Source organism: Micromesistius poutassou (genome assembly GCF_964030765.1).
Source record: "Micromesistius poutassou genome assembly, chromosome: 10".
NCBI classification, from domain to species: domain Eukaryota; kingdom Metazoa; phylum Chordata; class Actinopteri; order Gadiformes; family Gadidae; genus Micromesistius; species Micromesistius poutassou.
In genome coordinates, this window is record NC_140280.1 from 1148242 (window position 1) to 1172625 (window position 24384).

General features: G+C 45.8%; 2 protein-coding genes across 2 annotated transcripts; both read left to right on the forward strand.

The window, feature by feature from the left end:
* Positions 1 to 350: 350 nt before the first annotated feature.
* On the forward strand, positions 351 to 12861 carry LOC311354351 (serine/threonine-protein kinase 38). Its single transcript, XM_084474167.1, has 14 exons — positions 351 to 396; positions 3070 to 3205; positions 3426 to 3477; positions 4295 to 4417; positions 6855 to 6938; positions 7402 to 7525; positions 8190 to 8344; positions 8619 to 8730; positions 9302 to 9363; positions 9538 to 9655; positions 10386 to 10509; positions 11636 to 11731; positions 11819 to 11913; positions 12035 to 12861. The coding sequence occupies exons 2-14, from the start codon at positions 3075 to 3077 to the stop codon at positions 12172 to 12174; spliced, it is 1416 nt and encodes a 471-aa protein (XP_084330293.1). The 5' UTR covers positions 351 to 396; positions 3070 to 3074; the 3' UTR covers positions 12175 to 12861.
* Positions 12862 to 21834: 8973 nt separating this feature from the next.
* Positions 21835 to 23426, forward strand: pdyn (prodynorphin). The gene is made up of 3 exons (XM_084474716.1): positions 21835 to 22045; positions 22334 to 22462; positions 22722 to 23426. Exons 2-3 carry the CDS (start codon positions 22346 to 22348, stop codon positions 23292 to 23294), a joined length of 690 nt encoding a protein of 229 aa, XP_084330842.1. The 5' UTR covers positions 21835 to 22045; positions 22334 to 22345; the 3' UTR covers positions 23295 to 23426.
* The last annotated feature ends 958 nt before the right edge of the window (positions 23427 to 24384 follow it).

The window sequence follows — 24384 nt, forward strand, 5'->3', positions numbered from 1 at the left end:
CTAGTTAATTTTCCTAATTCGAAAAGTGATTCATAATCCAATGTGATAGATTCCTATGACTATATTAATAATACTGTATTTATATCCGATTTATTGTTGGTCCGATTTTGGTAGCTTCCTTATAATGTGTTAGAATAACTAAATTTTAAAAAAGTGTATTTTTGTTTAGAAATAACTACTTCTGTGACGGTGTCGGAACAACACACACACGACACGTTTTTTGCGCACTTGATGTTTGGAAAAAAAAAAATGTTTTGGCAGCGTTCCTCTTCCGTACTGCTGCGCGTCATCGCCCTCATCACCATCACCCTCCTCCTCCTCCTCATCATCATCATCCTCATCCTCAGTTGGACCAAAGTAAGGGAAGTAGAGACGGACACGAGCGATCCTTCGACCGTAAGTCCACCACAAAAAAACTACCACCGCACTACATGTAACACGCACCGGGACCTTTGTCCGAGTTGTCGAAGTGTAGCGCAGACTTTATGACAACATTTCAACATGTAGTGAACCAATGATCTGATCTGGGGCTGGCTGGCTGGCTGGCTGGGCTCTCTCTACTACCACTAACTCACGTTAGTTAGCGCTGGCTATACCTCACCTTTTCCCACGGCGTTGACCCGACACACACACATCCCCTAACGTGGGTTAGGGGATGGGTTTACGCGGTGTTCTTCACCAGCAGACGCGAAGGTTTAAAGTTGTTAGTTTGCTCCTATCTGAGATCTCCTCTGCGCTAAAGAGGCTCTGCTACGCGCCTAGCTACCCCCGGGACTGCTGGATCAAAGTGCTGCGATGAGGCTCCACGACACCCACAGTACATGTTTGTTGTGGTTGATGTCGAGATGATAGTTGTATAGACGTGTTGGGAACGAGTTGTGGTTGTTGTGGTGTGCGTTAGGGAGACGAACGCCACAGCCCTGTGCGGGACACGGTGCGCGACCCAGCGCTCCGTGTTGTGATCCAGGTGGGAGCCTGGAGGTAGAATGCAAATGTCAGCCTGCTACCTACTTTCCGGGTTCAGGCGGGGTCGTATGGAGACATCCCACGATCCCTATAGTCGTCTTTACCCCTCGCTTTAGTGGACAAAATAATCGTGTGTGCGTGTGTGTTAAGTTTGGTTCAGCAGGGAGAGAGGGTTAAGTCGCCTGCTTACTGCTTAGCGCTGTACCCTAGCTCAAGGCAAGACAACATTACAGTCCCTGTTGGCGACACATGCTTGAACGTTTGTCTGCTCACTCAGGGCAGCCGACATGTCTTTCAAAGTCCGACAACGGCCGTGGTTTCAGCTCAGTGGGGGGTGGGGGTGGGGGGGTGACGACAGTGGGATATTGCCAAAGCCTCTTCTTCTGATAGCTCATGATAACCGCAGTCTTGTTTGCGTCAATCAACCCAAGTGGGAGTAAACACAAACCAAAAGGCATGCTAGGGAAATGAATTGAGTTTACCGAGTAAAATGGAAAACACAATTTGCAAAACAAATATGTATAACCACGTTCATGTCCATGTCAATGTCAGGGATTTTTTTTTCTTTTTTTCATTAATTGGAAAAACAACTTTTTTTGAACTGTTTACACGTCATAACAGCTTGAGTAAGGGAGCATATTGAAATAAGTGGGAGGTAACGCATTACAAAAGTATTCTGTTACTAATATACTTTCGTAACAGCTATAACGCAGAAAGCAGTACTATTACAATGAATATTATGACGCAACAACCTACTTATTGCTATGAGCTACGTGTTTAATTCTTTTTAGCACGCATAAATACTGTGTACTCGGTTTTTGTTTCCTGTTTTTGGTAGCATTATTGCAGATAGTACATATTCAAGATGGATTATCTCATTGCTTCCCATTTTATTTCTATTCTTGGAGAAATATATATGCCATTTTTAATGATGTCATTTGAGGTAAATGTTTTAGTTCGCCTCATTCAGTACCTCCTTATTAGACAGGACGTCCCATAGTGCAGGGGAGATAGGAGAGGGGGAGAGCCTAGAGAGGAGCAGAGGGTAGGAACCGAGCTAGGAGGAGCTAGGAGAGGAGAGGGTAGAAGGAACTGAGCGAGGAAAGTAGACGGTGGGCAGAGGAGAGGTGGGTGCAGGAGGAAGACGCACAGTCTGCATAGGGAGTCTTCTACCTGTTTTTTTACGAGAAGCCACGGAACATCTAAAAGCCTTCAGGCATGACGCAGGCTTTATCAAAGAGAGGTGTGGGGGGGAAAGAGACGGCCTTGTCTGGCTGCAGTGCTGGAGGTGGTGGCTGGGGTGCTGGCCCATCTCGACCCCAGCCCAGGTGTTTGTTTTAGGTTTTAGGTGTGGTAGCTTTGTCCCATCCCACGGCGGTGTGCAGGTCGCGCCCCTCCCTCACTTCAGTACCGCTTCTGGAAACCGTCCGTGAGGAAAAGGCCAGCATCTGATTCATACCCAGGGCTCTGCACAACGGGTGTAACGGCGGCGTTTGGCGTCCTTGCTCCCTGTCGCTCGGTGCTACCGTCAGCGGCAGCGTTTCAGCGCTACGGTTACCTCTCCCTGAGTAACTCCTGAGCTGGTTTCGTGTTCTGGCTTCTGAAGACCATCCTGATCTTGTTGCGAGTTCACAATTCAGAATTGTTTGTCTGGGTTTTTTAGCCCGACGCCTAATCAGTCCATTTGATTGTAGGCAGCACAATGTACAATGTAAATCAACAAAGTCATAAGTCAAGAACCGGGCCTTGCCCCCGCTTTAGATTGCTTTATTATTGTGCCGTTGATAATAGCCCATCCATTTAATATGCAATACCTTGTTTTCATATACAGTATGGTTGTTATGGTGGGATAAAGTGCGCCTGTCACCTTAACTTACCTTAACTTGCCTTGACCCTGTGACCATAGCGGCACGTTAAAGGGGATGACTTTATTTCTTTTTACCTGAAATGGTTGAAACATGCTCTTGAACTGGTGACTTGGGAGTTGACTTGGAAAAGTCCAGAGTTGCGTACAGCCCTGCTGTAGTCTACGAGGCTGTGTAGTAGTGTCAGTTTCTCCGCCCGCTGAGAAACTGAAAGTGAAAGTGTGTTGTCTCCATCCAGGTACCATGGCGATGACGGGCCAGAGCTCCTGCTCCTCCATGAGTAACCACACTAAAGACAGAGTGACCATGGCCAAAGTGACCCTGGAGAACTTCTACAGTAACCTAATAGCACAGCACGAGGAGAGGGAGATGAGGTAAGGTGTTGTGTTTGGATTACGTTTCAAATGTTATCTTGCTTTGCAAAACGTAATGCCAAGAGCACAGGTCAGAATCAACACAAAATTCCAATGTAAGTTTTGTTGACTTTACATTTTATGTTTCCTTGTCGACCTGCTGCCGCCATATGTAAATAATGTGCTGCAGTTTATCAAGTAATCAATCACGTAACAACATTTCCTCTTGACTTGTTTTCAGACAGCAGAAGTTAGAAAAGGTGATGGATCAAGAGGGTTTGGCCGATGAAGACGTGAGTGTGTATTTTGGGCATTCTTATCACACAGTACTGGCTCACTATCGTAAACTAACAAGATAAAATCCAAAAATACATGTAAAATACTGTCAAGGCAACAGCATATGTCACGAGCCAGCGTCGCTGGGCTGTGTGGGTGGGAGGGGATTGGCCGATGTTGATACGATGTGTACCTTTGAGAGGTACTGGCTGGCCAGAATTACGTGTTTGTAGAATATATCAGTAATGGGAGGAGTTATTATTGATAACATGAATGAAATCTCAACAGTCGGGATAGATATGTCAGATATGTATGTTTAAGCTACGAGCTGGCTAAAATGTTACACATTGTGACCCTTCAACGTGTGGATTTGTTTGTTTGGAGAAAACAACCTAACCAGGACAGTTCTTATGAGGGCACTATGAGAGTTAACTACCTAACCAGGACAGTTCTTATGAGGGCACTATGAGAGTTAACTACCTAACCAGGACAGTTCACCAGTGCACTACTGGAGAAAACAACCTCAACAGACAGTTCTCATGCACTGGCTTGTGTTGTACCCAGAGAGAGGTTGGGAGTTTAACAAATATCATCGCTGATTTACACCTCGACATGGACACTGTCAACCATTAACACAGGGTAATGGAAAACCAGGCAAATCCTTTAATCTATTCTCCTTATCCCTTAATTCTTAAAGCTGATCCAGAATTTTTGATACCCTTATTTATTATTTGACGTGTGCCCACACGTCATCATCATCATAGTACAGTACAATTCAATTTCCTCCAGAAAAAAAATACTGTATTATTGATATGATTTCCTCCGCTTCACCAGAAACGGGTCAGGAGATCCCAACACGCCAGGAAGGAGACGGAGTTCCTGCGTCTGAAACGCACGCGGCTCGGCCTGGAGGACTTTGAGTCCCTGAAGGTCATCGGTCGGGGCGCTTTCGGAGAGGTAGGGGGTAGGGATGGGTCAGAGTATTCGATTATTCGATTATTCGTTCCTGAGGGTCAAGGAAGTCGATTTTGAACATTTGGACCGTTAACATTTTTTCCCCATTCAAATAAACAAGAATTAACGGACGGAATTAATGTTGGTTCTGTAGCACTTAAATAGTTAATCATGTACAGAAAAACAATATACACAATACACAAGCATAAATATTAATATATATGCATACAACACAAACACTGATCACTGTTAAAGTTAGTTTTTTTTTGCGTTTAAGATATTAAGTGATTTCTTGCTGATGATCCACGGCTGCCTTTGTGAATGTTGGCACACATCGAATAATCGATTATTCGTTCATAACCACCCACTGATTATTCGACCATGAAAGATTTGAGTTATTCACATCCCTAGTAGGGGGCTGCTTAGGAAGACACGTTTCACGTGGTAAAAGATTAAGATTCTCTGGGATTCTCTCTTTAATGCATCTTTTGGTCACCACAGACTGTACAATAACATAATCCTTCATCAAATAAATCAACGTTTTCTAGGGAGGATCAATCGTTTTGGCTCAAAGACATTTGTTAACCGTTCACTTTGTTAACATGGACTCTATTTTTCAATCATTTTGGGTCTAATAAGGCGTCTAATACGTCCACTTGGTTTGGGGTGCCCTCAGCAGTAAATCTTCCACTCCGTTTTAAGCTTGCATCGGACTACATTTTGAGGGTTGATTTATAAGGGCAAAATAGCACTCCCCCTTAGCTCCCTACAGTAATGGGACAGCCTACCCCTACACGAGAATGCGCAAAATCTAGGGTTAGGGCAAAAATCTAGGGTTAGGGGAGGTATTGGGACGGGGGCCTTAGTGACTAATAAGTGCGTCAGTCATTGCAGTGGTGAAACGGGTTCAACAGCGCCCTGTCGCTCTACGTCCTCTGACTGCTCCTTCTGCCCTCTGACCGCCTCACATGTTGTTATAAGTGTCGGAAAATCCCTTCAGGGGATTCAGACTTTTTTCGTTTTGTTATTGTGTCTCGAGGAGAAGTCTCGCTCTAATATCTCGACGTCGAAGGAATTGTTCCTCTTGTCATCCCGATCTGGACCCTCCTTCACCCCAAATCCTTCGGATAACACTTGACTACGCTTTCTGTTTCTCCGTCACACTAAACTCTCGCCGGCGCTCATCACCTCCGACTCTCACTCACGTTTCCACTTTTCTCTTCCTGGTCAAAAGTGAAGTCTCACAAGGTGTTCAGAGCGAGACTTGGTCAGACACAATAACGTTCAGACCCGATGAAGGCAAAGCTAACATTGTTTTTCTCGGTAGGGTGCTTTCCGTAATGCTGTCAGACACTAACAACTCAAAGCACTTTGAGTTGACGTAATGCTGACCGGGCGCTATTTCCCCATGCGTTACGTTGCAGACCGTTTCACAACTGCAGTGGCTGAGGCGCTCAATATTAGACCTATTAGAAATATGTGGTCCGCAGGAGGAACTTAAACCCAAAGTGATGGAAAAACAGAGTCCAGGTTTATAGTGACCATAACAAAAACAAACTGCTTTAACGACAGTTTTCCTGTTTTCTGCTCCTTATCAACACTATCAGATCTATATATAGACTTCAATGCAATGCTACTTTTTTTCAGACTGACTGTTATAGCAATATTCACACATTTTCCTTTTATGGTTTCAAACCCACTTCCCCTCCATCAAAAACATTCCTAAATGTTGATCCCTTATTTGCCTTTTGACTCTCCGTTGCCATGCATTGAACAGGCTTTTCTTTTGTGTAAACTGAGTTCATGTTGCGGACCACGTTTATGAAGCAATTCCAAAATGAGTGCGCAACAAGTTCCTCTTTAATACAGCTTCTTAAAGCTGCATCTGCAGCGGTCCGTTGTCATCGTGACCGCAGCGTTTGACGTTTGTCTGATTCCGTCTCGGGCCTGCTCCGAGCGTGACGACCAAATGGCCCGTCCGGCTTCAGCCAATCAAGCAAGGCCAGCCCAGATAGGGTATTTCGTCCAACCCTCAAGAACCCTGATTTTGACCGGGCCGTGGCGCCCGGGATTCATACCCTGAAGGAGGCGATTCAGGGCTCTACACCCAACGGCAAGTTGAAGAAATGGGCACCAGAGTGCGCAGTTTAACGAGCGTGTGGAACCAATGGAAGTGGTCTGGAGCACCCCCACAGTTCACCAGGATGTTGCACACAGAGGCCCAGCTTCGTGACATCGTGTTGCGTCACGCCATCGAGAGTCCATTCCGACATATTCAATTGAGTCATTCATGGCTCGTTGAGTCATTCATGGCTGTTGAGTCATGCCAGGGCGAAGCGACCTTGCTGAACATTTCTCATCATAGTTTCCTCACCAAAAAATGAACCCTGGTATTAATGGTGTGTCTGTTGGTTTAACACGACTCTGTGTCTGCTTCAAGGTTCGTCTGGTGCAGAAGAAAGACACAGGACATGTTTATGCAATGAAGATTCTTCGGAAAGCTGATATGCTGGAAAAGGAACAGGTACGTAAAGTGGCACTACCCTACACTAGAGAACTCGATTCGTTTACAAAGCTTTCACAATGGAAAAGAGCACCTTTACCTTGTACTGGTCACTGATTTCCGAAATATCAAAGCTGGATCTCTTCCGCTGCCGTGGAAACGGCCGTGCCACACCACTGCAGGGTGCGGAGTGTTCCGCTTCGCTCAAACACAGCCTTCATGTCACACTAATATGTTCACCGCACCCTGGGGGACTTTGGAAAGGATCCTAGTGTTGAATGTAATCGTGTGCTGGATTTGACCCAAACAAAAGTATTTATTTTGGTTGGGTGTTTATTAATTTATTATGAACATTTGAAGAGGCTGAACTTGCCTGGTCTGGTAATTGAATTGCAGTATGTTTATGTGCAGTGCGCTGTATTTATGAGATGTTGTTTGCGTGGACATGATTTGAATCACGAGTATGACTTGACGTTGTCTGTAGATCGGCCACATTCGGGCGGAGCGGGACATCCTGGTGGAAGCAGACAGCCTTTGGGTCGTCAAAATGTTCTACAGCTTCCAGGACAAGTTGAACCTTTACCTCATCATGGAGTTCCTACCAGGAGGTGTGGCTTCCTGCTGTTGGGTCTTTACAACCGTTAACAATGAGCCTGGAAACCAGACGGATCTGCGAGCTCATGTTTTATACATATCTTGGCTTCCCCACCCGTTTAGATCGATTTCATGATTGGCCGATCGGTCGGGACCAATCACAAACAGATTATCTAAAATGGGGGCGGGTTTAGTACGATGACTTCACAGAGGAGGGCGGATTTTTCGTAAGCAACCAAAACGGCTGCCACCGGTGTGTCACAGGTTCCAATTCCTCTGATTGGTCGTAGGTCCATCCAATTGCGTCCAGAGGCTTTTTGGTCTGTGGAAAACGTGGAAAACGCCCCCTTAAGAAATGAAATGAGAGTAAATACACATTTGCATAACGATTCCATTGGTGATATCCCATAACTGCCAGTCTGTGAACTGGACTCCTCACGGTCCTTACGCCTCGTACCCACTGTACACGTCCGTCGACGGAAGAGAGTGGGCGTGTCCGACGCATGGGGGTAAAACACGATTGCCGATTTGACGGACAGAACCCACAATGCATTTCGGGAGCGTCCCCATGTAAAGTCAATGAGATCCGTCGACGGACAGTGTACAGCGGGTAAGAGGCGTAAGCCACCTTAGCGGCCATTGGTTGGTTCTCAACGCCCGCCGCGTGCCTCCTCACAGGCGACATGATGACGCTGCTGATGAAGAAGGACACCCTGACGGAGGAGGCCACGCAGTTCTACATCGCGGAGACGGTGCTGGCCATCGACTCCATTCACCAGCTGAGCTTCATCCACCGAGACATCAAACCGGACAACCTGCTGCTGGACTCCAGGGTGAGGGGGGGGGGCGGGGCGGGGGGGGCGGGGCGCGGCGCGCGGCCGCGGGCTCAAGTACCAAATAGGAACCGTTTGTGTCTGCATGACGATGAGTAATAATGTAAAGAGTGTATTTAACGGGGATCCTCTCGCCGTGACCCAGGAGTGTGGTCACGCACCTCACACCTCTAGCTCTCCCAAATTTCAGGTGTACTTGTACATGTACCTGTTACATTGACGATAAAGCTTGTTCATTCATTCATTCATTCATTCATCCATTCATGGTCCCCAGGGTCACGTGAAGCTGTCCGATTTCGGCCTGTGCACGGGTCTGAAGCGAGCCCACCGCACCGAGTTCTACAAGAACCTGAACCACAGCCTGCCCAGCGACCTCAGCAAGCAGAGTCAGTGACCCCGTCCCGTGCAGCATGACCGTCACGTGTTCGTCTCTATAGCCAGTTTCCAGTGTTGTGCATGAACTTGTTCAAAAAGAAACTAGTTCATTGAACAAGTTCATTTGAACTTTGAACTTTGAACTGAACGTAACATATTTTTAACTAAAGAACTTGAACTAGTTCAGATTTTGTGATGTTCTGAATTGATGCTTAGGTCCAGGTGACGTGTTTTGTTTGGTGATGAATGAAACAGGTGTACAAATAATGTCCACAACAATCTGAGATTGTAGTGATGGGCAGCAGGTAATGGAGAGGATTAATTTTAAAAGATAAGCACAGAATACTCACTCCCAACAGTTTTTCTTCGGTTTCTAAAAAAACTGAACATGAACTAGTTCAAAACTGAATTGGTGAACTATGAACGTGAACTAATTCATTTTCTTTTGTATGAACTGAACTTTGAACTGGTTCATGTGAAGTGTGAACTTGCACAACGCTGTCAGTTTCTATGCTTATGGAAAGAAGTGCATTTATTTGAGCGGACCTCTTTGAACTCTCTCTCTCCCGTGGCTCTTTTCAGCGTTTCAGAATATGAACTCAAAGAGGAAAGCGGAGACGTGGAAGCGGAACAGGAGACAGCTGGTGAGGTTTCAATTCTTGCAGCGTTTGGTGCAAAAGCAAAACGTAACGGAGAATATGGTGACCGCAGCTTCTATGGAGTTCATTTAGTGTTCCTGAACCTCAGAAGAAGAAGAAGAAGGTCGATGTGTTTTCTCGTGTTAACCCGTCGCTCTTCTTGTGGATCGTCCTGAACAGGCCTTCTCCACGGTGGGCACCCCGGACTACATCGCCCCCGAGGTCTTCATGCAGAACGGCTACAACAAGCTGTGTGACTGGTGGAGCCTGGGCGTCATCATGTATGAGATGCTGATAGGTAACCCACCAACTCGTCTTTCATACACGCAAATTAGAGTTGAGCAAGTGGTGGTCTTCCCCCGTCTCCCAGTGTCTCAGCTGGTGAACCGATCAACCAATCAACAAACCAACCATTTACAGTCACGAAACAAAGGAGCTTTAACCAAAACAGCTGTGTAACATGATGTTGGTGATCTGGAAAGCAGAGAAATTAATTGTTAACGTTAATTAAGATTTTGAGAAATAACATGGATGGATGGAGACGATGGCAGCAGCAAAGTAACACAATATGAACAACATTACAATCAGAGCAACATGAACACAAGTCTGCCTGTTTTGGCGAGCTTTAACGCAGTCAACTGAGTCTCTGCCCTCTGGAAACACGAGGATGAAACGCTTCAGGAGATCTTCTGTGAGCATTGCTGTCTTTGGAGGCTTGATGTATTTCAAGAATATATGGGAGAGGTTGGCTGGTAACCGCAGGGTCGCTGGTTCGATCCCCGGCTCCTCCTAGCGGAGTGTGGAGGTGTCCCTGAGCGAGACGCCCTCACCCTGACTGCTCCTGACCCGCTGGCTGTCGCCCTGCGTGGTCGACTCCGCCATCGGTGTGTGAATGAGTGCATGAACGGGTGAATGTCAGTCAGCACTGTAAAGCGCTTTATATAAAATGAGGACCATATATTCCTAAAAGCTTTCCGGAGCCCGTTGTTGATTCAGTGGATTCTGAGCGTCGTGATGTGATTTCCCAGGGTACCCCCCGTTCTGCTCAGAGACCCCCCAGGAGACGTACAGGAAGGTGATGAACTGGCAGGAAACGCTCATCTTTCCCCCAGAAGTGCCGATCTCCGAGAAGGCGAAGGAGCTCATCCTGAGGTACGGCGCGGCCTGAACCCGCCACCGAAATCCACCGAAATCACATCATCTGTTGCTCTGTCTTCAACATTTTTAGGCCAAGGACCCCATAGCTGATAGAGCTGGGACCCCCCCCACTACATATATTGTATAAAACGGTGTTAAATATTAAACTGGGCCTACAATAACATGTAGGACAACCTATAGTGTCACGTATAAACATACCTTGTTATTGTGCATACAATAATAAGGCTTAGTAACAAAGCTCCATCCATTGTGGCTCACGAAATACCTACGAGACCGCGATGCAGAGCCGGTCTGTGTGGAGCTCGGTCTGGGGGGCGTTAGTGTGGACGGCTGAGGGTGAATCTCCTCGGACACACGTCCAGCATGACGCCGCAGTAGCAGCTGCAGCGCATCTCACACACAACAACAATCAGTCATGAGGACATTCATAATCGACGACACGTACTGGCTATACAGAAGAAAAGGTGTCTGCGCTGGGGTGGTTCCCATGGGGATAACGCCCACACCCTCCTTCTTAGAACTGTCAGCACAAAACACATAATAATAAAATGTAATGTAGCTTGGGGCGCCCCGGTGGTGCATCGGGCTAAAGCGCGTACCGTACCAGGCACAGTCCTGAACGCAGAGACCCAGGATCGAATCCGGCCTGGGGTCATTTGCTGCATGTCCTCCCCTCTGTCTTCTCACACACTTTCCTCTACTATCTCTCTCTATAATAAAGCAGAAAAAATGCAAAAATAAATTAATGAAAAAAAAGTAATGTAGCTGAAACAGGTGGTTCACTTCAGCTGCATATTCACTCCTGCAGTACAGCATGCTTGCAAAGGGACATCGAAGACATCGCTGTCTCTGCCGAGCGGCCTGCGGTTCTATTCCTACCACCCGTTACTCACGTACACAAGGGGGCAGCATCGCCTTACTGACCCCCCAACGTACCTGAGTACACAGCCCGGCTCGGGGAGGCTGAGCTAGCTCCACCACAGTGCGGGTCTCTAGAGGAGCGACGTCGTCCCTCGACTTTGGCTTTCGTTGTAATTCAGCTGTGAGCCGAGCCGTGAGGCGGCGTTGCTGACGCGGTGCGGCGCCTGTTGCGTGTTGACCCCCCCCCCCTCCCCTCCAGGTTCTGCTGTGAGGAGGAGCACCGGATCGGAGCCACCACGGTGGACGAGATCAAGAGCAACGCCTTCTTCGAGGGGGTGGACTACGACCACATCAGGTGGGGCCCTTTCGCTCCTTTAGACCTGAGCCCGCGTCCAAAGTGACATTTTCTGTTCATTGATGATTTTCTGTTTGTTCTGTTCAGAGAACGACCGGCAGCCATTCCCATCGAGATCAAAAGTATCGACGACACGTCGAACTTTGACGAGTTCCCCGATTCCGATATTCTCCAGCCGACAAGTGAGGACATAATGTTACACCGAATCGCTTCATTTGCATCGCTGTGTGTTTCCCCCCCCCGCCCCCCCCCCAGACTCGACTCTCTGGATCATTCTTCTGCTCTCTTTCTTTCTTTTCCCAGCTGCTCCAGTTGTGTCCAACCAGACGGAGACGGACCTGAAGAACAAGGACTGGGTGTTCATCAACTACACGTACAAACGCTTTGAGGGGCTGACGGCCCGTGGGGCCATCCCCTCCTACATGAAGTCGGGAAAGAGATGAGCTCACCGCTGTCGGACTCTCAAACCGCGCTGTCAAAACAAAAGTCCTCCGCTCTCTAGGTAATAAAACACAATGTGTGTGTGTGTGTGTGTGTGGGGAGTGGATCCCCCTCTTGGGCTGTCCATGTTCAGGAAGATGAAAAAAAAAATGCTCTTACTTTTCATCGTTGTAAAAAAAAAAAATGGATTGATGCTTTTTTTTTCCTCTTTTTTTTTTTTTTTGGTATGCTTCACTTTAAAATATTTCCAAGCTTCGAATTTATATTTGTTTTTCAGTGCCTCAATTCATCCAATATCGGAACTTGTTAGCGATTTTTTTTTTTTTTACTCTCTGATGTCATTTTAGAATGTTTCTCGAACCTGTGGAATGCTGCAGAGGGCTTCTTCGTCTGCAATTTCCGAATACCAGCAAATTTTGGTCGTGCGTCGCGCAGCGGCGTCGTTCTGTGCCGCCGCGCGGTGCCTCCGATCAGCAGTTACTACGGTTCACACTCGGCTTCTTACTCTATCCTCACTCTCTTATCCTCCGAGATCCTCCTTCCTCAGGCTCGCCCAGCGAGCCCTGTGACACAGTGGAGCTGTGTTCCTCGTTCACGATGCATATCAAAGTGTGACTTTACCTTTTTTCCCCCACAGATGCTGTTGGAGCGTATATGCTAATAGTTTTTTTTTTTTGGGGGGGGGGGGGGGGGGGGAAAGCTCTTCACGGCTGCAAGTTGTTTCCTGTTTTTAAATGACATTTGCTTCTTGTTACCAAATGACTCGTAACCAAAGAGCTGAATGAATCATGTCTTAAATTATGTTTATACTCTGTATGTAGTGTTTGTAGTTTCACTTAGGACTCGCTCAGTACGCGTTAATGCACATATTGGTAGCAACGGATTCCCAGCTTGAGTTTCATGCTTTTTATGAATGGAACAAAATGACAAGAGGATGTAATACTTTGTACTGCGTTGTTGTGCCACCTTATCAAAACAAAAAAATACAATTTCACTTTGGATACAAAATGTGTGTTTTGATACGTCACTGGTGCGATGGCTATTCTATGACGGTGGCCTCCCAGAGCTTACGGGTTCAAACTCAGCCTGGACCTTCTGTCTGGACTCGAGATGTGAATGAGAGGTGAATGTTCTCCTCGTCGTCACGTGGCTTTCCACCGACCGCTCATGTTTCCTCCTACACCAGAAGACATGTTGGGTTAAGGCCCTGTCCCAATTCTCCCGATTTGAGCCCTAACCCTAGATTTGAGCCCTAACCCTAGATTTGAGCCCTAACCCTAGATTTGAGCCCTAACCCTAGATTTTGTGTGTTCCTGCAAAGGGTTAGGGTGTCCCAATACTTAAGGGAGCAAGGGGGAGTGCTGTTTTTCCCCTTAAAATCAACCCTTGAACACTAGCCAGCTCGGGAGCGGACTTGCAGCTAAGGGGCACTCAGAGCAAAGTGTTCTGGTTAAGGGGAGAGGAATGGGACTGGGCCTAAGCCTACTGCCTGTGCCCTTGATCAAGGCACTGGCAGTAGACCAGCAGTGGGTCTTGCCGGGCTTCCCTGCAGCTGCCCACTGCTCCAGGTGATGGGGTGGAATCCAGAGGACATATTACCCCCCAAGGGGGCCAATCAAAGGTCTATATTGTAAATGATTCTTCCATTTGCGGGAGTGTTCTGCTTCACCTTTTAACCTGAGCAAGAATATATGGGTCGGAGCCGTGGTTGGACAGACTATACAAGTAGTCATGATTCAACTGATATCATTTTTACATGGTGCTTATTAAGTGCCGTGAACAAATAAGTGTATTATATTTAAAAAATCAAATATGAACATTTTGTGCCAAAATGGACAGTATCAAACTATAAGAGCAAGATACAAGAGCAGAATCTCTTATTTGTCGTGTCTGAATGTTCCTGCCAGCGATTTCGTGTCAAGGTCGGCGCGGTCCTCCTGGCTTGTTCTGGACTTGGTGTTCATATCATCCGCGGCCGGGCGCGGTGAGCTTCCCTGCGTCTCTCTCGTCTCTCTGTGTCACGCTACGCAACGCACGTGTCAATAATCGTATTTCGTATTTGAATAATTTTAATTGACAACTGTGGTTTACAGGTTTGGAGGCACGCCGGTGCCACTCATTTGTGGGAGAGAAATGTATCATGCCAAAGAATCCCAAAAATACATATTGCGTATCATCAATTAAGGTGTGATAATGCCACAAGGTGTCAGTGTTATGTGTGGCGTTCGTGAGTCCTGGAAATAACGAGACATCCCGTCAGTGATGACACACTCACGCTTACACGCGTTCCCGACGGCGCCCTTTCAAGTGCACTGCGTTCAGAATCTAGAAGTCCTTCATCAGCTGTGTGTGTGTGTGTGTGTGTGTGTGTGTGTGTGTGTGTGTGTGTGTGTGTGTGTGTGTGTGTGTGTGTGTGTGTGTGTGTGTGTGTGTGTGTGTGTGTGTGTGTGTGTGTACCACACCAACGGGATTACCACCACCATCTGTTGGGCGTGGAACAGCTTCTGTGTTTGTTGTGGTCATGGAGGCCGCAAGAAATATATATATTTTTTGTCATTCGTGCACACGAGCAACACCTTGACAGATGATGGTTGATTATTTTAAAACTTTATTCACCGGTCAATACTTTTGTCTTGTAGTCCGCCATGTTCATGCGCGTCACTAGAAAACAATTCGTCAGTGTTGTGCAAGTTCACACTTCACGTGAACAAGTTCAAAGTTCAGTTCATACAAAAGAAAATGAACAATTTCATGTTCATAGTTCATCAATTCAGTTTTGAACCAGTTCATGTTCAGTTCATTAAGTTATTTTAGAAACCGAGGAAAAACTGTGGGAGTGAATATTTCTGTGCTTATCTTTTAAAATGAATCCTGAACTCCATTATCAGCTGCCCATCACTACCATCTAAAATTGTCGTGGATATTATTTGCACACCTGTTTCATTCATCACAACTAAGGCAGTAACTCTATATAATAAACACGTCATCTGGACCTAAGTATCAATTCAGAATGTCACAAAATCGGAACTAGTTCAAGTTCAAGTTCTTTAGAAATATGTTAAGTTCAGTTCAAAGTTCATAGAAAAATGAACTTGTTCAACACTGTGGGCAACCAATCTGGCCCCAGTTGCCGACCTCTTTCCGACCTCACGAAAATGTTCTCCCCATATCTGGGGGATCTGAACACGCCATGGCAGGTGGCCGTGTCCACCTGCCATGGCGTGTACGCTGGATCGACCGGTCTAACAGCCTACCCTGTTCACTTCAGCAAATGTCGCTCATCTGGTATCCATCATACATCTAGGTGGACACTCCCACTTGTGATGTAACTAAAACACAGGAAAATGCAGATGTTCAAACACCCGGTGGCATAATATCACCCTTTAACCTGCTCGTATTAAATGTAGCGGCGTACAGTGTTCTTTGTTTTGATAGGTTCCTGACCCTTATGTTTATGTCATGAGAGGTCCAACCAAAACAAAGATCCATCTAGATAGAACCTTCCCAGACTCAGTCCTGCACTTGTTTCATTGAGATATTAAATATTCACAGTCGTTTTCTCATTGTGTTAGTAGTGCTATTTTTACTGTTTTGTACAAAGTATATATCCTTAGATTAGATTTTTGAAGTGAAGAACCAACAGGCCTACATGGAGTATAAGAGATGGGTTGAGCAGCCTTGAGCAACATTCGTTACCTGGTTATAATTCTGTATTTGTTTAAATGTCACAACAACAAGCCACTTGAATCAACATGTTATTGTGCTATCGTTTATTTATTTATATAGTGTGTGAGTGTTTATATTAGCGGTGAGCACATGCATGTGGTCCATGCATGTGGTCCAATCAGTGTCACGCTGTCATAAAGCTAAGGCGTTCTCTTTAAGTAAACAACCATATCATTAACCACGCGTCAAACTGTGACACCGCTTTAAATACGAGTTCACCATTACAATGGTGAGGAAGGTTTGTAACTTGAGTACTTCTGGAACTTGACAGGACATGTCGTTATTATTATCACGGCTATACTTCACTGTGATGATGTGAATGATGTCGATTAAGGTTTAGTATATTCTTACTTGTAGTTCTTGATGGGCGTGCAGGTTTAGTCTGCCATGGAGTGAGGTTCGTCAACAGGAAGTTGGCGAGACGATGTTCAACCGAGGCAGCAGGTCCACCGTGGCCCTTATGAACATGTTGCCTGTTTGGCGGGTAAGATGCCACCAGAGTCTCTTTCTATGAATGCTTTTGTATTTCGAAGAGGCAAGCAGCGGTTCATCTCTTCGGTTTGATGTGACAACGTCTGACCACGTTGACTGGCTGTGGACGACTACGACAAAGTCCTGGTGGTCCAGAAAAATTTCATTCTCAGCCTCAGCCTCTCCGTAGTGGTTAGAGAGCTGGCATTTCCTGTACGACCTTGTAGAATTGATTGAATAGGAGGACAAGACAATAGGATCTTCTCCTTACTGGCCTGGGTGGGGGAGAGTGTTTAAGAGAGGGTCATGATACAGGTTGGCAGGAATAGCATCAATGACAGGAAAAGAGTTAAGGAGGAAAAGAGTTTCCTTTGAGGTAGGGTTGTTTGATTGTTGCCTGCATCCAGTGATTTCAATCCCATATGAAGCACATGTATGTTATTCTCCCCTCTCCCCCCGTCTTAAATTCAGCCCCAAACACCCTCTGTTTTTCACCCTACGTGTTGTTCCTCTGATCATGTAGGTCCTTTCTGGATGCAAACCTTGTGTTTTAAACTCTTTGCATATCAAACCTCAGTCCCTCCATTTCTTTGGCTCATCCGAGCATATTTTTGGTCATGGACTTGTTATAGACGAACCGCTCATGAACACACGTACAGCTGTCTCAGTTGAGTGTCATTAAGGACTGATAGCAGGTCCTTCACAGCTTGCACATTGTGAATCAAATGTGCCAATAGCAATGCTGGCAAGACACACTTTGAGGCGGACTTTTCTTCTGGAGACAATATGGAAATTATATGTTTAAGCAACGTACATGAACAGCATTAAGTAAAGAACCGTGTATTCAACGTATAACCTGGGCATTATTGGCTTCAAAAAAGGTATTTAGATGTAAGCGAGGTTCCAGTTAAACAACCAAGCGCGACTTTTCCTCAATATTAATATCTTGCTTTGAACTGTTTTTTTTCTGTCGCTCACTATGGTTTCACCGATTTCCGTTTATTGTTTGTCCCGTCCCGCCTACAAGACGGTGATTGACGGTGATTGACTGGTTCCAGGCCGGGCTAGGTACCAAGGAACACCCTCAATCACAACATTTATTAAAAGATGGCGGGATTCAAGTGCTGGTCCTTGGTAGTGTTATGTGAAAATATTTCAGCCATAATATCCTCCCATAGCCACAGGGAGCAGCACCGAGCACATATAATAGCTAGGAAGTAATATCCTCCCATAGCCACAGGGAGCAGCACCGAGCACATATAATAGCTAGGAAGTAATATCCTCCCATAGCCACAGAGAGCAGCACCGAGCACATATAATAGCTAGGAAGTAATATCCTCACATAGCCACAGGGAGCAGTACCGAGTACATATAATATGAGCTGTAACACTTGCACATAGCCACGAGGGGGCAGAAGCTGATTATACATAGATGAAGGGGGCGGGCTTTTAAAGCCACAGAACACGCCCACCCCTACCTGCCTATTTAAACTCGGACTCCGCTATCAGACGGCAGAATCTCTTGGGCTGCGTATCGTAGATGAAAAACTTAGAGACGGTCCGCGCGTGTTATATACCATTCCTCTCCTTTTGTTTCATAGACAATAGACCAAAACCTTTACCAAATAAAGCGAGTTAAAAGCGATCCTGTCTCGGCGGCCTTTCCTGGATTAAAAACAACATAACAGTTACATGATCGGACAAACAAGTTCCAGATGTAGTTGATTATGGTGTATTTCCACCGCAGGGTGCGGGTCGGTTCAGTCTGCAAAGGTGCGGCGCGGGTCGCGTTTCCACCGCCAAAAGTGGGCGTGAGCCGTGTTGAGCCGTTCTCGTCTCTCGCGGTACTCCTCCGTTGGGGTACTGAGACGCCTGAAAGGGTCCTGGCAAGTTTGAGCTACACACGCCGTCCGTTGATTGGTCGACAGAATCGTCCCTTCCGTGTGACAGGGGGATAATAACAGACAAACACAGTACCCGACGCGAGGTAATTCTGGACAACGGTGAAAGCTTTGTTTATTGAAGAAAATGTCGCGCAAAAGTTTTCCGTCCTTCTTGGACGTCCTCCATTGTTGCTCTTTGTTCATTGTGCGCGTTCTTCTTTTTCCTTGGATTTATTAGCGGGCTACACTGTGTCGGGCTGCTATGAGGTCAGGATGCTTACGTAGCTGCAGCGGCTATTGCCGTCCGGCTTAAACCCCACCCTACCATAAGGGTACTGTCTTAAACCCCACCCTACCATAAGGGTACTGTCTTAAACCCCACCCTACCATAAGGGTACTGTCTTAAACCCCGCCCACCATAAGGGTACTGTCTTAAACCCCACCCTACCATAAGGGTACTGGTGGCAGTGGAAACGCGAGCCGTAACGCACCCTCACTGCTGGGCTGAGGCGTGCTGGGTCCGAAGCGTACCCGCCGGTGGAAATGCGCCATTAGTTTAGTACTGCGATCATTTCTAGGCAGTGAACTGTTTTGTGTTCAAATTAAGAAGAGAACCCTAGTTTGAGTTCTATAATGACAGCTCAGAATTGGTCCATCCTAGACCAATCTTGCTCTATCCACCATACTAAAATGGTGTTCCTTATGTAAGATTATATGCCATATTTCTCACCAAATATTGACACTTAAGTCAATAAAGTAAATATTGTGATTAAAGACCTTCAAAAGAAAAGAGATCTGGATTGAAATAAGATATTGTTGCCAAATAAATGCTTTAATTGATACTTGAACATTACGGTTAGGAAATAACATTAAAACAGAATATGATTCTGTATGTTTGCATGGATACTTGTTTGACATGGTGGGTGTACAATGGCCCCGAGTAGTAATCAACACGCTGTGTGTGTGCGCTCGCATTCGTGACTGTGTCTGTGAGAGAGAATAATAAATCAAATATGTATTGTAGCTATTGTGCTTCTGGGGCCACATATATTACAGTATCATGGTCACATAGGCCTACTACAGCGTCTGACTAACCATCATCTTCTCAGATCGTGTTCTTTCTCTCTCTCTCTCTCTCTCTCTCTCTCTCTCTCACACCCTTTTGTATTTTTTCATCTAGCTACGCATCACGTTGCCGTGACAACCTGAAGGCCAATGCCTCTCAGAAGTAAGGTGACGGAAATGAGAAGAGCCTGAGAGTTTATCTCCGTGAATCCTTTGTCTCCTTCTTTGTTGCGTAGCAATAGCACTCATTTGTTAAATCGAGAGCGGTATCATCAAGACGTCTGTCTCCACCTCATGTCTGATGAACTTGAGCCTTTGCTGGCTCTTCTCCCAGGTAATGAAGTTTCTATTTATGCACCAACATGAACGTAAGATAGATTGATATTTTACAACCAGATTAAGTGAGATCACTTGAGCACAAGCAGCAAGCACGTCCACACCTGTTTCAAACCGGTTTCACACATTTCTTCTGCTGCTACCAAAAGAGAGACGCAGAACTATACGTCCAGTCCAGCTGAGACTGCCGCTTCCGCTTAACGACGACGCGACGTGATCGAGATATTAGAAAGAACCGCTGCTGACGAAAAGGAAACAGATAATGTAGAACGCGTTCACACGTGTGGCGTGACGTCTGCCGATCACACTGCGGCGCTTCCACACAAAGGAGAGGTGGGAAGGGAGGCAGGTGAGCTTCTGATTACGTACCGGTGTGCCTCTGAAAGGCAGATTGGGGATCTGTTATCTTCCTCAAACACCCGGGACAAGTCAAGGGATGTCCACTACTAGTGTGAGCAGAGGGAACCCCTGGAGTGCAAAGTTCAAATGTGATGTCACACTGTCACTTCTGACCACACAACCATCACTGTTATCATAACCTCCTGAAAATAACAACATTATGGCCGCAGCGACGAAGCTTGTATCAAGATCTTTGCCCCATTTGGCTACTGATATACAGGGAAAGAATCCCTCGATGGGGAGAGCTGTGGCGGTTCAGTGTCAGTGAGTGTCTTTATTGACAAATGCAACCATTTGTGACGCCATGGATCCACCCTTTAGCGCACTGAAAGGCGGCCCGTCGATCAGACAAACCTGTCCCTGTTTGGAGTGAGGGGAAACGAAACGAAGTGATGAAATTCTAAATATACTGTAGTTAAACAGTATTGCATCAGCATCCTCTAATATCTGCGTTTTTTTTGTTTTGTTTGTTGGTGAGTCAACATGTGGGCGTAGTAAGATTCCTTTGAGATATGCAGAGGTCTCTAGGTAACTGGGAGATGTAGACGCGCGTTAAGACGGAACCAGTGAACGTTCACCAGGTAGCGAATCTCATCCTGAAGGGACAGAAAATGAATAACGTGTTGTGTGTGGGTGTGACTTCTATCTGAAAGGCACTCTTAGAAAACGTTTTTTGAAAGCATGGCCATGGGAATCTAGACATACAAAGACAGACACTTCTAGGAGGAACACTTGTACTCCGGTATTTATCCTGTTGTTAAGGCTTTATGCTTCGCAGCCCAAGCTGGTTCCTGTCTGCAGTGTCCCTGTAGACTAAACTTGAATAAATATAACTACGGTCATTAAACCATCCTAACCATCTCTATTGGCGTTACTAAAACATCAGTTTCCAAATGTTTGTAAAAAATTATTAATTCGCCAAAATTCAGAGCATGGCGGTCGTGCTCAGCTGAACAACCTCAAACATCAGATCTGCTTTTATAACTTTGAACATACGTTTGAACTCACCTGTATGGTAATACATGGAATAATATTCTATGTATTTACATGGAATAATATTCTATGTATCATATCATACAGGTGACAAAACTCTTATGTAGGGAAAAGGCTAAACTACCATGTGAAGAACTTGAGGCTCGAGGATTGTCATCCACGGTAACGCTGGTGCCTCCTCCAGAGCACCTGACGAGTGGAGTGTGTGTGATGCATCATTGCGTCTTATCTTATGTCTTACCTTACGGTCACACCAAAGGTTATCGAGAGCGGGAAAGCCGTTTCCAGCCAGAGCTGGCGACCAGGAGTGGCGGGACTTCCGCGTCCTGCACCACGAGCAGAGTGGAAATGATTGCGACTTTATGCAAATGAGTTCCATTTTTACATTGGTACTAATTAGCGTTCCGCGTCAGCGTTGTGCTGACGCTGAACGCTCATTAGTGGATTAGTGGTCAACACGGTAAGTATTTATAAGACCCATCATCAGTTTTGGAATATGGGGCATTTGCCAAAATGCTTTAAAAAAAAAAAGTATGGAACTGTGACGCATTGAAATGAGGCCAATTATGTTAGCGCTTTAGACGCTATTCAGTGTGTCTTTCCCCCCTAATGTATAGTCGATACCAAGTCACTGTGTGTATCCTAGTCACCTCGATTGGAAAACACACAGCTACAATTATTATTTACGCCAAACCAAACAGTTAATGATCTAACGAGTAGGCTACAGCTACCGAGTCTATACGACTCAATTGGTGTGGGCGCAATAATGCAGGCGTGGGTTGGGGTGGGATTCTGCGCGCCTCGCTTCGCATTGTGCATTGGTCAGGTGAAATATATGCAGGTGTGACGTATCTGGGTGCCAGGAGCGTCTCCATCACTATAAACAAGCTCCAGGATCCACGCATGAGCATTACTACTGTGAGGAGGACACTGGAGCGGTCTCTGCGCGCTACACGCACACCAGTCCAACTGCCTTTTACGCATTCGATCACGCTACTGAGGTAAATTGTTTATTTTTAATATTTGATTTGGAAATTTCATCCCCGTCCCATTACGTTTTCTGAATTAAGCTGTATGTTTATTTTCCATGTTATTATGAATCAGTCCTGGTGATAATGTATTTTCTCTCATGACCATCGAGGCTTGAGGGACATAATGAAAACAAGCATCCGCGTGTTCTTTCCATTTCGCATTAACATTCAGACTTTATATGTGGCATTTATATGTAATACATTAAATATGAGTTTCAACTCGGAGGGTGACTTTTGTCTCCCAACTTTTCCTCGCAGGGCTTTGGGGACATGGAGTGGTACGTGTGCGTTCTGGTGCTGAGTTTGCCGTGGTCCGTTCACACCCAGACTTCTCCGAGATGTCAAAACTGCTTTAGTCAGACCGCAGGCGCATCTTTCAGTCACCTGGTAGGCCTATGATACGTGATATATTGCACATAAATCATCAAATACATTTGACGTTGTGATTCCTTAATCATGGTTGGATTAAAGCCGGTCCACTCGTTCAGTTAGAAAAAAAAAAAGTATAGTCTGTTGTTCATGATATGCCACCGATCGCAGCCAAAAGCTTAAGTAAATACATGTATTGTTAGCCTATGTAGGAGCCATGGTATGCCCCTAATTAAGATTCAAGTTTAATCTATTTTTGTATCAAATTTTTTATCAGACTTGCATTTTGGAGTGCGAGGAAACCCTGTGGAAATCTAAAGAATGGAAGGCAGGTCGGCCGACCAACAGCCTGCAGACAGCAGCCGCCGCCACGGGCTCCATCCCACAGAGAGCTCCAGGGAGGAGCGGCCCAGAGGCCGGCCCCGCGCTGCCCCGGCTGCTTCATAACGGACTCACTGAAGCTCATCTGATGAACACAGTTGCCCTCCCGATGATTGACAACCCTGTGTTGAAAAATCAAGAGCAGCCGAGTCCGGAGATCATGTATGAGGAGGGAGAAGACGGCGCCACGGAAAACGAGGTGGACGCGGCGTTGAACGAAGTTAAGCTGCGCGGCGCGGCGTTCCGTCACTTTGGCCCGAAGTCCAGGAGGAATAACGACGCGGGGGAAGGCAGCCCCGAAGAGCACGAAGAAACGCTGCAGAAGCGTTACGGTGGCTTCATGAGACGGATCCGACCCAAGTTGAACAGCCTGAAGTTGGATAATCAGAAGCGCTATGGTGGCTTTTTACGTCGCCATTTCAAAATCGCGGTGCGCTCAGAGCCTCGGGCGATTGACTTTAGTCTATAGATCCGGAGGAGCCGGGCAGCTCAGCGCCGTGTTATGTGATCTGCATCCATCTCTTTACATTTCATTATTGAAAGCCTCTCTCTCTCCAGATAATCACGTTGTTATTATTTATGTGGACTATCAAAAAAAACAAAAATCCGTGATGTGTGTTGAGCAAACTGTAGGCTACTATATAACAAATGTTTGTTATGTAGCACTAATAAACTTTTGCGTTTCATACGTCCCAAAAGTCGATATGTTTTCAATATGTTTATTGTGATACCGTTGATGACTTGTACGCCCCAGGGGGTAGCTTAAAGAACCTTTAAGATCTCAGGAGACTAGACAGCGCTGACGAACCGGAACATGAGGATCTAAATGCACATTGAGTAGCCTAGGCCTAATGTAGCCTTCGGCCTATTAATTACTTATTATCACCAATTCAGTTAATTTTTTTAACTAGATACAATTCTGAGGGCCCATGTGTTTAAAGAAGATAGAGGTAGGAACTCATTCATGATGCGTTGAAGGTGGGGGACTATCATATATAAATTATTTAAAAATATTCTGTAATAAATACAAGCAACGAAATGACTAAAGTAAAAATCGTATTTGTAAGGACTGTTTAAGACTTGTGTTGCCTATTTAGAACAATGGGTATAGCCCAATATATGTGTCATTATGGAGCATAAATCCTCAATAATTAACCGCCTTTTTGCTATCAAGACAGGTTGGGCTATTTCATTGTTCATCATAGCTTGTTTGTTATGAAAAAGATTGCGTTAACTGTATGCACTGTTCATTATCTAAGCATCTAGTGGACGATAATAATCGTAATATGGCCAATTATCAATATTACCAAACACTGAGTGGACGTCAGTGGGTTTTGTCATTCAAGTGATGTGTGAGGAAGACTGTAGAATTAAACTGCAGTTTGTGAGGTTGTACTTACAAGGTAAGTACACAGCATGTCCATGTTAATATTACCTTACAAGGTGTGGGTCTCCTTTGCGACATCAGCTATACAACATTTCCTTCTAAGAATAACTATCAAATAAAAATCACTTGTTTGTAATTATCTTAGCGTTTCTTATATGTATGACGTATCCTA

Excerpts from the sequence above, each read along its gene's own strand:
- LOC311354351 (XM_084474167.1), top strand. The coding sequence starts at position 3,075 with ATGGCGATGACGGGCCAGAGCTCCTGCTCCTCCATGAGTAACCACACT. Across the intron at positions 4,418-6,854 it reads GTCGGGGCGCTTTCGGAGAG|GTTCGTCTGGTGCAGAAGAA; the intron begins GTAGGGGGTAGG and ends GTCTGCTTCAAG. Across the intron at positions 11,914-12,034 it reads CGATATTCTCCAGCCGACAA|CTGCTCCAGTTGTGTCCAAC; the intron begins GTGAGGACATAA and ends TTCTTTTCCCAG.
- pdyn (XM_084474716.1), top strand. The coding sequence starts at position 22,346 with ATGGAGTGGTACGTGTGCGTTCTGGTGCTGAGTTTGCCGTGGTCCGTT. Across the intron at positions 22,463-22,721 it reads GCGCATCTTTCAGTCACCTG|ACTTGCATTTTGGAGTGCGA; the intron begins GTAGGCCTATGA and ends ATTTTTTATCAG.